Here is a 13,734-nt window from a genome sequence, read left to right as displayed (position 1 = left end):
TCATGGGCAATTAGGGTTTCTTCCAGGTCCGCCATAAAAGAAGAAGTTGCCCCAATCATCATTATGATCAGTTCGGAGATCATAGCAATTGGGATGATCAACGTAAGGGACCAAGTTACCAGCAGGCACGAGTTGGTTTTGGCCATTAATATACTTAATGTTGATGAAGTAGCCAGCTTTCCCTTGACCTTCTGAAGGAAAATGGCCACTTCCCATTTGCGTTGTGCTGTGCTGGCCTTCTGATTCTTTTACTACTTCACCTCCCAACTGTATCGCTGTTGAACTATCAGATAAGTGTGAGAAAAAAGACGAAGGCCAATATCCCATGACTTTATCTTCACCATATTGCATCCACCAGTCTCCGTTGATCACATCCTGCTCATTAATACAATCAAATATATATCTCAATTTTCAAACAAAACAAGACATCTTCACACATGCTGATTTGATGATCTACAAGTATAAATAGTGATTTAGCAACCGTTTACCAAGAATATTGAGTTATTACTTTGAAAATCATAGTGCTGTCCCAATTAAGTAATCTAATCACTAAAAAGTACCTTCCAGATCATGATGGTGACACCATATTGGGAATTACCGTCACCATAGACAGCTAATGGTGTGATGCGACTTCCCACAGCTATTCCAGCATCAAGTTGAACAAACCCAGAACAAAGAAGGTCATAACATCCGGTGCTTTTATATGAATCACTCTGTCAGTGTCATATATTAAAAAAAATTGAGAATCAAAATGACAAAAAGAAAATGATTGCAAGAATGTGCGCGCGCGTTTGATTGCTAAGGAACTTGAGCTCACAGTCCAGTAGGTGAACAGTCTGGTCGCGTTATCCCCACATAGTTGTGGGTAAACCTAATTGGCCGATAGCGAAATAGAGAATGAGATCGATAGGAAGTAACATTAATAAATAGGAAGAATTATTCTTAAGGACCGAATTCACAAATCCTTTATTTCTAATGATAAGAACTCATTGTTCCACTTGTCAATTTTTATTAATTGTTTAAGTTGTAAATGGTATTAAGTATCTTTCTAGTTTTAAATCTAGGTTATATAAATGGTAAATACTCCTAATTTGACCTGTAAATTTGTGTAATGTGAATGATAAATTTGAGGGCTTTAAGTAATTAACTTTTGAATTTGGTCGTGCTAATGCTGATACTTCGGAATATTTAAAATTTTTTTTAGATAAAATATAGAGATCAAGAATAAATGACAGAGTCAAATGAAAATTTTGAAAATGTTATTTGAAAATATTATTGCTAGATGCCGTGGTGTAATCTTGGGATTGTGATAATAAATAATCTAAATGAATCTTCATCACTCACACACACACACACACAGATATATATATATATATATATATATAAATGTACACGCACGCGCACTTAAATAAGCACGAGAAAGTCAAAAGCCAGCTTCAATAGTGTTAAGATTTTTACTGTCAGCATCACTTATAACCCAAATTTGAGAGATACTATACTCATCCTTTTGAACAGCAGGCTGCCACACGCTCACAGTTGCTTTCCCTCCATAATATTTTTCTCCTTTCACAAAAACTGAAGCATGCTTTATCCTCCAAAACCATCAAAGAGTGAAATTAGAGAAAGATAGAGGGAAAAAGTTTAGCGGTGGGTCCCACAATTCTACAGTGTGAGCTCAAAGAATCCTCGCACATACATGTTATATCCGTGTGATATAAGGCAAGTTCTTAATTACCAACTAAAGCAAATTTTGTTGGTCACTTACACCAAATTTCGTAGATATGTGGATTTGGGCTCTCTCTCTCTCTCTCTCTCTCTCTCTCTATATATATATATATTGATAAGCTAAACAACGTAAAAAGCTTGTTTATATAGGTAGAGTGAGGGACAACATAAGTACCTCATGGCCACCTTGACCAGCAACATATGGACGAAGAGGGACAGTTTTGAGATTCTTCTTCCCAAATTGTTGGATAGAGCTTGCCCTCAGGATGTCCTCCTTTCTTGTTCTTCTTATAGGAATGGTTCTATTTGGGCAACTTCCAACTTGGTGCCATGGCTGAACAATTGGCTTTGACTTTGAAGACATTTTGCTTTCTATCTTTACTTCAGGTCGGAAAGTTCGCCTCATCTTCAATCAAATGAAAAATGATGAGTCGGCTTCAGAATATTCAGATTAATAAGAAGCGAAATTAAGGGTTGGAGGAATCTCAATAAAGTAATCTGGTTCACCTTAATTTTGTGATTTTTGAGTTTCGGGTGATCAAAAGCTGGTTGATTCAGGATTGAGACGCAGTCGATTATGTCTCCATCAGGACTCTGGTTTTAGCAAATATTATAAATTTTCAACACAAAGGATCATAGATTTTAAAATCCTCAAATAATTTTCAAATTTTCAGTAAAACAAGGAAAAATAACCTGTTACCTGCTGATAAAAAACGTGAAGATGAATATACTGTCTATATATACCTTTATAGACTTGACGGCTGGTTTATTCAATTTCCTCAAAAGCTTATCAACCTCAAGCTTCTGACTAGAAGTAGCTTCCTGGCCATTGTTGACCGTGTCTTGACCTTCGTTCAGGTGTACAGACAACAAGAAGAAGCACAACACCACATTGGCCGGCCAAGTCTTCCCATTTCCTAATTTGCTGCCATTGAAGATGAGAGATATGAAACAATCGACTATATGAAAATGCTCAAGTGGATGTTCAAAACTTGATGTTACGGAAATTTATGGGATGATTTGTACTATAAGAATCTGATATTATTTTGTTGTGCTTGATTTGTGGCAAGATTATCCTGAGAAATTGAATCCGGATGTAACAATGGCAACAAGACAGACAAAGAAAAATATTAATGCTGTAATCTATAAGATTCATTTACCCTGCTTGGTATAATATGGGGCCATGTTTCTTATTTCCCGGAAAAAAAGAAATACATGTATAATTTTTATTATATTCCCTTTTGCACTCTTAATTATGTTTCTTAATATGTTAGCCTTTCAACTAGTGTGGATCAATATGATGCAGAAATTTAAAAGAGTCATACTATTTATGATTGAAGCATTTAGAGATTTAAATTTTTATGTTACAGATGTTGGTTCTTGCATACCAAATAATGATGAGTGTATGGGGCTCTTAACGTGAGATCCAATGCCCAATAATTGACCGCCTTTTGAATTCTACGATTTCTTTCTCTTATTAGTATAACTTGGAAATGAAAAATTTAAACTTTTTTCTTACCTTTGCTAAAAGAAGAAAAAAATCCATTATAAGGGGGGGGGGAATATCTATATTAATTGATTACTTATCCTATGTTGTTGTTGTTGTTTTTTTTTTAACGTTTTAGACTAAAAAGACAGATTCAACAATTTGCATTTTTTAATACTAAAAAAATTGCACAAAATATATTTTATCCAAACGGACCCTAATTCTAACTTTTCCTAGCGTTCTAACCTTTTTTCGGACATTAATATGGGGTGAAAAATACTCTGTAACTGAGACAATGCATGAGTTCACAACGTTGCCATCACCATTCATCACCAACAATACATTCTAAATTTATATTCAAACATAGTACTCCTCTGGTCCTTAATATAAGACCTAAGTGTTGAATTAATTTTGGTCCTAAATATAAGACATATTTCTCATATTTATTAATTTTTTCTACATTATCCCTATGAATACTCCCTCAACTATAATCAAGTAGAAAAGGGGGAAGGATATTAAGGAAGATAATTATGGTGTTTTAGAAAAAATGTCATATTTCTTATAATTAACTAACTTACCTAATTTTTTTAATCTAATCAAACTAGTTAAATAGGTCTTATATTAAAAATCAGAGGAGTTTAACAACATCTTGTTCGATCTATCAAAATATCTCAATATTGAAGCTAAGATGATCCAGGGCAATTAAGGTTTCTCCCTGGACCACCATAATAGAAGTGGCTACCCCAAACATTATCAGAATAGCCAGGTTGGAGTACATTGTAGCAATTGGAACGGTCAGCGTAAGACAACGTTATTAGCAGTCACCATTTGGTTGTTACCATTAACAAATTTAATATCCTTGAAATAACTAGCTTTTCCCTGCAAAATGCCCACTTCCCATTTGTGTTGTTGTGTGTTGTCCATTAGTTCCTGAGTTTCCTACTTCACCTCCCCACTCTATCACTGTTGCACTGTCTGATAGACTTGGGAACAAAGAGGAAGGCCAATATCCCACAATTTGATCAGTGCCATATCGCATCCACCAGCCTCCATTGCCTTTATCCTGTTCATTAATTATCACAATTATTAATTACTCTCTCTGTTTCAAATACAAGGCACTTTCTGAAAAGTTCTCCATTTCAATATGTGAGGCATTTTACAAAATTCTGAGGAAAAATAATATTCCATTTAGTCCTTGATATAAGAGTTATTTGACTGATTTGAGTATATTAAGAAAGTTGGATTAATTAATTAATTATAGCAAATATGACATGATCTCCATAAAATACCCTTGTGTAACACTATATCACTATATCAGTTTATAAGTAAATTAGCTTGTAGAAAAATAATAAATATGGGAAACAAAATAAATTGAGGTCTTGTATTTAGAATCAAATTCAATCTCCAACCAGCTCCTATATACATTAGGGAATGGATGGAGTATCTTTTTTATCTTGACTTTCAAGAGGAGTATATCAAAATTACTTGCTTCCTATTTAATACAAATAATTAATAATTGGCATTATGTAAAATGATATACCTTCCAGATGGTGATGGTGATTTGATACTGGGAATTAGTGTCATTGTATAGGGATAAGGGCATGATGCTGCTTCCCAAAGCTACTGCAGAGTAAACTTGAACAAAGCCAGAACAAAGAAGATCATAGCATCCCGTGTTCTTACTTGAATCACTCTGTCATATATACAGAGGTAAATGAGAGAAATTTCTAAGGACTAAGAAAGATATCTGAACTAACAAATCAAACATGTAGGGCTGTTATGAAAAGTTGAACTCACAGTTCAAAATGTAAAAAGCCTGGTGTGATTATCCCCATATAGCTGTGGATTCACCTAAATATCCAAATCAAAAATCGACAATTAACTACATAGATAAGTGCATAATAACTTCAAAAGATATTCAAGCATACAAAAGCATGAGAAGTCAAAAAAAAGTTTTATTTTATATGTCAGTATTTTCTTATTATTAATTTAATTATTTTTCTTCAATCTTCAGTTTAAAAATATAAAGAATACCTGCCAACCAGCTTCAATAACTTCGATATTTTCACGATCAGCATCACTTCCAACCCATGTTGCAGAGAGACTATATTCTTGGGATTGTTCAACATTAGGATTCCAAACGTTCATGGCTCCCTTGCCTCCATAATATTTATTTCCTTTAATAAATACCGAGGCACACTGGAAACTCCAAAAGCATCAAAGAAACAAGAAAAATACATCAAACAAAGCAAAACGAAACACAAAATCTAAAGCCTCTCTCATTTTGGGGTGTGTGTGTGTATATAGGGACAATACAAGTACGTACCCCGTATCCCCCTTGACCTCCACCATTTGGGGTTAAGGGTAGTACGACGTTCTTGAGATTCTTCTTCCCGAATTGTTGCATGGAGCTTGCTCTAAGTATGTCCTCTTCTCTTGTTCTTCTTATCGGAAGAGTACCCTCTGGACAACTTCCACTTTGGTGGCATAGCTGAACGATTGGCTTTGATTTTGAAGATATTTCATTACTCACTTCAAGTATATTATCTTGTGGTTGAAAATTTGGCCTCATCTTCATTCAAACATGAAATCATCAATCGGATTGAGTTTTCTTTATCAAGAGTTTAAAGTTATATATATCTATATGAAGCAATCAAGCAAAGTGTTTCACCTTAATCTTGTGATTTTTGAGTTTCGGATGATTAAAAGGTGGCTGATTTAGAATAGAGACACAATCGATAATATCTTCATCAGGACTCTGGATTAAGAAAAACAAATTGTTGACATAAACTACCATAAATACTAAAACTTACCAATAATTTTCTTCACTGTTTCAAACATAATGGGGATGAGAAACCAGGGGATGAATTACATACCTTAATGGACTTAGCAGCTGGTTTATTCAACTTCTTCAAAAGTTTATCAACCTCAAGTTTATGACTATGACCGATAACTGTGTCTTGATCTGCTATTATCATCCGCACAGAAAACAAAAACAAGAAGAAGAAGAAGAACACCTTCTCTACCCAGCTGGTATTTTCGTTTCCTAATTTGTCTGCCATTGTTGGTGACAAATATCAAGCAAGAACCGTTTGTCAAATTTCTCAAGGGGATATACAAGACTTGATGACACTAATTTATAGGCTGATTTGTCCTGGTACATTGTGAAGTTATTTAATTTTATTGTCCTTTTATGACAAGATTTTCCCCGGGAAATGAACCTGGTGATTAACAACGATAACCAAAATAAAGACACTTTTTAATGTTTAAATCTGTGATATCCATGTACGCGGCAACCATACATAGTGTTGGCTTTCGTAAAAGAAAAGAATGAGATATATTACAATGTATGTAACAAATTGTCTTCCCCTTTGTGTAATCTTTCTTTCACTCTACGCATGTTTCTTCAATTGTATGTATTTTTCTTCCATGACCACTAAAGGAATCGTGTTTCCAACTTGTCTTTTATGTAAGTCTTCTTCAATAGTATGTATGCTTCTCCAGTGTTCTTAAAATTTTCTTCTATTAACATGTTTTCTGGAAACATTGTTTCACTATTTGGAAAAGTTCTATGTTTTCAGGAATCATATTCTGAAATTTTATATATACGTGTTTTCATTTAATGACAATTTCATCATTTCATCCTCATATCTATCTGCCCTAAAGGATATTATTGATCCTTAAAATGATTTTCAGGTCCTTTTATACAATAAATTTGCCGAGCAGATCCTTTTAAACAATTGTCTCAATTTTTTCAATGTTGAGTGGCGACAACTATTATATTTCAGAAATGTTTCAAAATTTAATAAAACATTTCTCACTCATTTAAAAAAAAGTGTTATTCTCTGATTCTCTCTCACTCTTAAATAATAACTTCAACTTGATCAAGGTAATTTTGAGAAGTTGTAAGAAAATTTTATATTTAACAAATTTTAACTAATTTCATTAATTTTAAGAAGTAGTCAACATGTCCTTTTATTTTTTTTAGCATAGGGAGTATCGTATTTATATAAAGAGTATGTACTGGTTAATATCATCTTTAGTATATAAAATTAGATCTTGTTTTGGTTTTAGTTCCCCTGAAATTCAACCTTGTTTTGATCCATCTAAAGATTTTTAGTTATGTTCCTAAAACATTGTTTTAAGTCCCTAAAACCTTAAAACCACTAGTTTCCCATTTCAAAGACCGTAACTAAAACAAAGTCAAATTTTATAGACTAAAGGTGATGTTATCTCCAAAAAAGAAATACATTTTGTCCCTTCCACGGCAAATTGAAGCACATGACATACATCGTCAAACACTAGATAACACTATATTGTACATGATTGATAACCTCTCGAAATTCCTACTAATTCGACTTGTTTTAGCACTCTTTAATGGATTTTGGAAGTTAATTGCGCAGGATTTTCCTCTTAAAGTTAGAAAACATAATTTGTCAAAGTGAATTTTGATTTAGGCTAACCATTGGGAGATTATTGGTGCAAGGCTTCTATTCCTTGTGTAGGAAAGTGCAAGAGCTGAAAGATGATTACAAGGAGAAGGATTCAACTGAGTCTGGGTGATCAGGGTAGACCAAAGGCCCGGAGCGAGCAAGGAAGAGGGACCGGAAGCAGAAAAACAAAAAGGGGACCAACTGCCACGGCGCATGAAGACAACCACCATGATGGTTCCAACAGAGAAGATTGATGGCATTTGGTGTGATCCGCCACGGTGCCTGTCCCCATCCACCGCAGCGCCCAAGTTGTCTGAAGAAGATGCTATTCGGTGTAAGGCGCTGTGGTCCCCAACCTTTCACCCAAAGTCCCATGCTATGTAATCCGCCAGGCGGATGACCAGATCCATCGCGGCGTCTGACCCCTTGCAACTGTGCATTTTGCACTATAACTTAAAAATTAGGGCATATACATAGGGGGACTAGTGATTTTTTGATATACTTTGACCTTGGGGCTCATTTAGAGGCTTGCTCTACTAGGGTTTGGAGGTTTTGAAGCCTGGGAACATTGGGCTCGAAGTTACAAGAGATTGAAAGCTTCTTCCTCATTTTTTTTCTTGGTTTTCTTCTTCTCCTCTTCTTTGTTTCTGTAATGGCTAGGAACTATCTTTATAGTTGTGGCTCTTTGCTAAACATGTGTAGCTAGAATAGTCATCCTAGGGTTATTTTGATCTATTGTATGAATTAAGACTTGTTTTAACTCTCTCTTTAGTGTTAATGATAATGTTTTGTTGTTTTTACCTTGAGCTTATTGCTTCCTTGTGACTGACCAGCATTTGGATTGATTAGTTGATTGGTTGAAGCTTAAGAAAGTTAGATTAATCTTTGAACTTTGGTAAAAACACGCTAGACCGGAAATTTATCTTATTAAATGGAAGGCTTGTTGATAGAATAGAGATATATCTATTGATCTAGCATAGCCTAAAAAGGGGTTTTGGTTTTCAAAGCGCAACCTTTTCAAACAAATGCAAGAGATTGCTATGTTTTATTGAGATTGCAAAATTTGGTTTTGACTTGAGAAAGTTTAATCAATTATGTGAACCCTGGGTTAACTAGACTTATTGTTAACTACTATTTGAGAAGTGATTAATCAAGTTTTAGGAAGTATATTAGTGAAAAATAACCCTGCTAGACCCTTATTTGTCTCAAAGTCAAGTTGAATTCACTTTGATTTAAATCTTTGTTTTTTTGATGTCATTTTGCAACTCTTTTACAACTTTTGCTTCACCTAACCTAACCAAGAACACAATTATATATGATTTTTAACTCATCTGGCCTTAGTCTCTGAGGGAAAGATATTTTTTATATTACTTGTGACCCCTCTGCTTGCGGTTAAGCTATTCAGTGAACAATGATATGATACAATGTCACACCAAACACTACATACATAGCGTTATTAAAATTGTATCTCTGGCCAATCTTATTCTATGAGCTTATATACGAGGCCTTGGATACAATATCCATCCCATGGATGAGGTCTTAACTATATATAGTACTAGTGATAAGGCTACGGAGTTCAATCCATGCAGGCCAGTAGAACTCCCTTATTTCCTTGACATAGATGGATGGATTTAGACTTTTCAAAGTCCCTCATGTTTAAATTGGGCAATTTGAGTTTCTTCTAGGGCCACCGTAGGAGAAGCGGACATCACCGTTAATGACAGGTTTAAGGTCAATGGGTTTGCTAGCAAAAACCTTAAAGTTATCAAGAGTGACCAGAGTATTGTTCTCATTAACAATGGAAAGTAGTTGTTCAAAATAGCCAGTCTTCTTATAACCTTCCTTGGAGAAATAACCACTTCCCATTTCTGTTGTGGTGTGTCTCCTCTTAGATTTCCTGTTTAATACTCCTCCAGTCCTTAATATAGCACCTAATTATTAAGTTAATTTTGGTCCTAAATATAAGATTTATTTCTCATATTTATCAATTGTTCCTAAATTATTCCTGTGAATAGTCTCTCAACCATAAGTAAGTGAGAAAGGAAGGATATTAAGAAAGATGATTATGATGTTTTTGGAAAAACATATCATATTTCTTATAATCAACTAACTTACTTAGCTTCCTTAATCTAATCAAATTAGTTAAATAGGTCTTATATTAAGGATCGGAGGAGTACTTCACCTCCCCACTGTACTATTGTTGCACTCTCTGACTGACGATCGAGCATAGAAGTTGGCCAGTACCCCATATTTATATCCTGAGCCCTCAACGACCAGTTTCCACTTCTTGGATCCTGGTCATTGTTATTATTAATTATTGTTATCATGTTCATCAGTTTACAAAAATATAAATTAATTTGTAGTATCACTAAAATTTAGATATAAACAATTTAAAATTTCACTGAATATGTGTAAATTGAGAGAAATCCTCAGAATTACACATGTAAACTTCGTTTGGATGGGGAGAAAAATAGAATGGAGAGAACTATCAAGAGGAAAAACTTCTGAAAATATTATTGTTCTTGGAAGTTTTCTTTCGTAGTATTCTCTCCTTCCTATTTTCCCCTTCATCATCGTTCTTTAAAGTTTATTTAGGATAACCTCCTTCCCAAGAAAAAATTGAAGGTACCTTCCAAATAAGGAGGGAGATGTCATACTGAGTACCACCATAGATGGATAATGGTTGGATGGTGGCTCCCAGTGCCACTGTATTGGAAACTTGAACAAAGCCAGAGCAATGTAGATTATAACAGCCAGTACGTCCATATGAATCACTCTGTTGGATGCGGAAAAAAAAAAAAACACATGGTAAAGAAACAATAACAATAAAGAATGATTTCAAGAAACGAGAAATTATTGGGTTGATAAGAAATTTGAACTTACTATCCAATACGCATAAAATCTTGGTTTATCATCCCCATATAACAGTGGATTGACCTAATTTTCCAAAATAATTCAAGAAACAGTGAACCCTGGGGTTAGTTAGATAGACACAGAAAGTAATATTTGTTGGAGAAATGAATGTGACGTGAAAGCAACTGCAGAATTGCCTGCCAACCAGCTTCGACGCTCTCGACATTATCATTATCATCTTGATTTATAACCCAAATTTGAGAGAGACTATATTCACTGTGTTGCTGAACATGTGTCCTCCAAACGTTTATGGTTGCCTTGGCTCCATAATATTTATCTTTCTTCACTTCTGTTGTGGCATACTGGGGCCACCCAAACCATCAAAGCATCAAGAAAAGTATATCTCATATGCAAATCACACAAACAATGCAAGCTTCTTTACGGGAATTGTAATATACGTATATATATTTAATGTCTTTGAGAACACTCAAAAGATCTTTACCGCTGCAACAAAAACTATTACTTCCTTTGGTTCTTGACATTAGAGCCACTCAACTAATTTGGATAAATCAAGAAAGTTGAATAAGTTAATTAATTATAAAAAATATGACCTGATTTCTATAAAATATCCCTATGTAACATTTTATTACTTTATAAGTTAGATAAATTAATTTGGAGAAAAAATGATAACTAGAAAGACAAAATAGTTTGAAGTCTTATATTTAGTATTAAAATCCAACACCATTAGCCAGTGCTTATACACAAGGCAAGGTTTCTTAATTAGCAAACATAAAAAATATAAGGTTTTCCACGACATGCACATTAAATATTTTACTGTTCCAACATTTCCAATATTGTCATAAAGTACCTCATGGTTGCTTCCGGGAGATTATAGTGATTCAGAAAAATTAGGGATGGTGTTGCTATCCTTCATCCCAAATCGTTGGAAAGAGCCTGCCCTCGTTATGTCATCTTTTATTGTTCTTCTTATAGGAATTGTTCCTTCAGGACAATTTTCACTTTGGTGCCACAACTGAGCAATTTTCTTTGATTCTGAAGACCTTCCTTTTGGAAGAAATGTTGGCCTCATCCTCATTGAATACCCATAATTGGCCTCAGAATTGACTTACAGTTTGAAAATCCAATAATAAAACAATAAAACATAATAGTAAATTAATATGTTTTACCTGAATTTTGTGATTTTTCAGTTTGGGATGATCGAAAGCTGGCTGATGTAAAATATGGACGCAGTCAATTATGTCACCATCAGGACTCTGCGTTTTTTAACGCCAACTGTTAACCAAAACGATAATAAATCATAAACCCCAAACATAATTTCTTCTTAATCGAAACTCAGAAGAACAAATGATGCTACCAATTTCTTGATTAACCGCCGAAGTGCATAATTAAATGTCACAATCAAAACTAGTCGAAGAAGATGAATCATACAAAACCTTTAAGAGACTTAACCGCTGATTTGTTCATCTTATTCAAAAGCTTGGCGGCCTCAAGTTCCTTAGCTTTGGCAACTCTGTCTTGACCTGCCTTTGTAATGTGAACAAAAGAGAACAAGAAGCAGGACACCACACTAACCACCCAAGTCTTGTTTGCCATTGATGCTAAGAAATAAGAAGTAAAGCACCCAAATGAAGATTCTGAAGTGCATGTCCAAGAGTTCATCAACCAGAAATTTATAGGTGATTTGGGATATTCGGAAATTACTTAATTATCCTTTTGGTTGATAGATTTTTCTTGCAAATGGCATCTATTGACAAATTAAAATAATAAATAAGTACTCCTTTGGTCTTATTTGTAAGGTAGGGAGAGAATACTTTTTTTGTTCTATTTACAAGTCACATCATTAAATTTTTAACATGAATTAATGTACTATTTTGTTTTCATTTATTATAGCGTAAATATTGTTATTATTATTTTTTTGGAAAAGTGCATATGTTGAATATAAGTAAGATTGAAAAGTTGTTATATTTGAAGGCATTGTTATTGGAATTTAAGATTTTCTTTTTGTGTAAACTGTGAAGCATGTATAAATAAAGGCCAGATGAATATATGATGAAAGATGGACCCACATACATATCTAGACTAATTTTTAAATTACTTTCAATATGTTACAGCAAAATCAAGAAAAATATTAAATCTCATTATCCATGCTTAAGATTTAAAAACTTTCCAACCCTACCCTAATTTAATATGCATTATATATCATGAAAGAAAAGTCTACATAATAATAAATAAAGAATAAAATTGTACATCTATGTTGAAAATTTAGTGATTTAACTCATAATAGGATAAAAAAAAATTATTTTCTTCCTACCTTATTAATGAAACCTAACGAGTAGAAATTAGTGGAATAAGGAATTTTCTTTAGTTATTATTATTATATATTAATTGTGTCCACATCTGATAATATTATTTTTGGGTGATAATATTAAATGAAGAGTAATATAGCAATGTAACTCATAATAGGTTAAAAACAATATGTTCTCTCAACCTTATAAATAAAACCCAACGAGTAGAAATTACTGGAATAAGGAATTTTCTTTAATTATTATTATACATTAATTCTCTCCACATTTGATGATATTAGTTTTGGGTGATAGCATTAGTTCTAATTATATATCACTTGACCTTTTACCTCCGAGCGGCACCAACCTGTATACTTGTACAAATCTTGCGTGAAAATTGCATAGAGACGTAAAGCTTACACAAAACAGAAGTTTATTTTTTTTTTATTTGAAAAGAACTCTATCTTAGTTTTTTAATAAAAAAATGGAAATTCCATAAAAAAATTAAACTGATAATTTGTATCATTTGACTTTTATGGTGATATATATATATAATAAAATTGAATTGAAGCTGAGAAATATGAGGCAAGCAACTTAATGAAAATTCTGAAATGGATATTCAAGATTTTTTGTTCATGCAACAATTTATATGATGGTCGATGCTGTTTGGAAAATTAATCGATTATTTTTTTTTTTGGAAAAATATTCTTCTTGCAAGAAGAGACATCTTTTAATAATTAAACAAGAAAACAACCAACACTGGCTGGTATGAAACAAAATAAGCATATGCGTGATATTCTCATGTTAATTAATAATACCAACAGTTATTAAAATGATTGTTTTGCAAATTATCTAAATCTTTTCCTGTTTCCTAAAATGTCAATTTAAACTCGAGTTGTGCCGAAAGTTTTAAATGAGGAAGCTCTCTCAGCTT

At 33.4% G+C, this 13,734-nt stretch overlaps 1 protein-coding gene and 1 pseudogene across 1 annotated transcript; both read right to left on the bottom strand.

Moving 5' to 3' along the window:
* On the bottom strand, positions 1–6,273 carry LOC114744847 (uncharacterized; annotated as a pseudogene).
* Positions 6,274–7,740: 1,467 nt separating this feature from the next.
* Positions 7,741–12,111, bottom strand: LOC114744845 (uncharacterized). Its single transcript, XM_028932987.1, has 7 exons — positions 11,947–12,111; positions 11,685–11,771; positions 10,695–10,859; positions 10,528–10,581; positions 10,274–10,420; positions 9,822–9,938; positions 7,741–8,076 (listed from the first exon to the last, which is right to left on the bottom strand). Exons 1-7 carry the CDS (start codon positions 12,109–12,111, stop codon positions 7,741–7,743), a joined length of 1,071 nt encoding a protein of 356 aa, XP_028788820.1.
* Between the last annotated feature and the right edge of the window lie 1,623 nt (positions 12,112–13,734).

Source organism: Neltuma alba, unplaced genomic scaffold, assembly GCF_004799145.2.
Source record: "Neltuma alba isolate B1F8T4 unplaced genomic scaffold, ASM479914v2 tig00004456_pilon, whole genome shotgun sequence".
Lineage (NCBI taxonomy): Eukaryota > Viridiplantae > Streptophyta > Magnoliopsida > Fabales > Fabaceae > Neltuma > Neltuma alba.
This window is presented reverse-complemented; position numbering and strand designations above follow the sequence as displayed.

Excerpts from the sequence above, each read along its gene's own strand:
- LOC114744845 (XM_028932987.1), bottom strand. The coding sequence starts at position 12,111 with ATGGCAAACAAGACTTGGGTGGTTAGTGTGGTGTCCTGCTTCTTGTTC. Across the intron at positions 10,582-10,694 it reads GCGTCGAAGCTGGTTGGCAG|GTCAATCCACTGTTATATGG; the intron begins GCAATTCTGCAG and ends TTGGAAAATTAG. Across the intron at positions 9,939-10,273 it reads TCTCCCTCCTTATTTGGAAG|GATCCAAGAAGTGGAAACTG; the intron begins GTACCTTCAATT and ends AACAATGACCAG.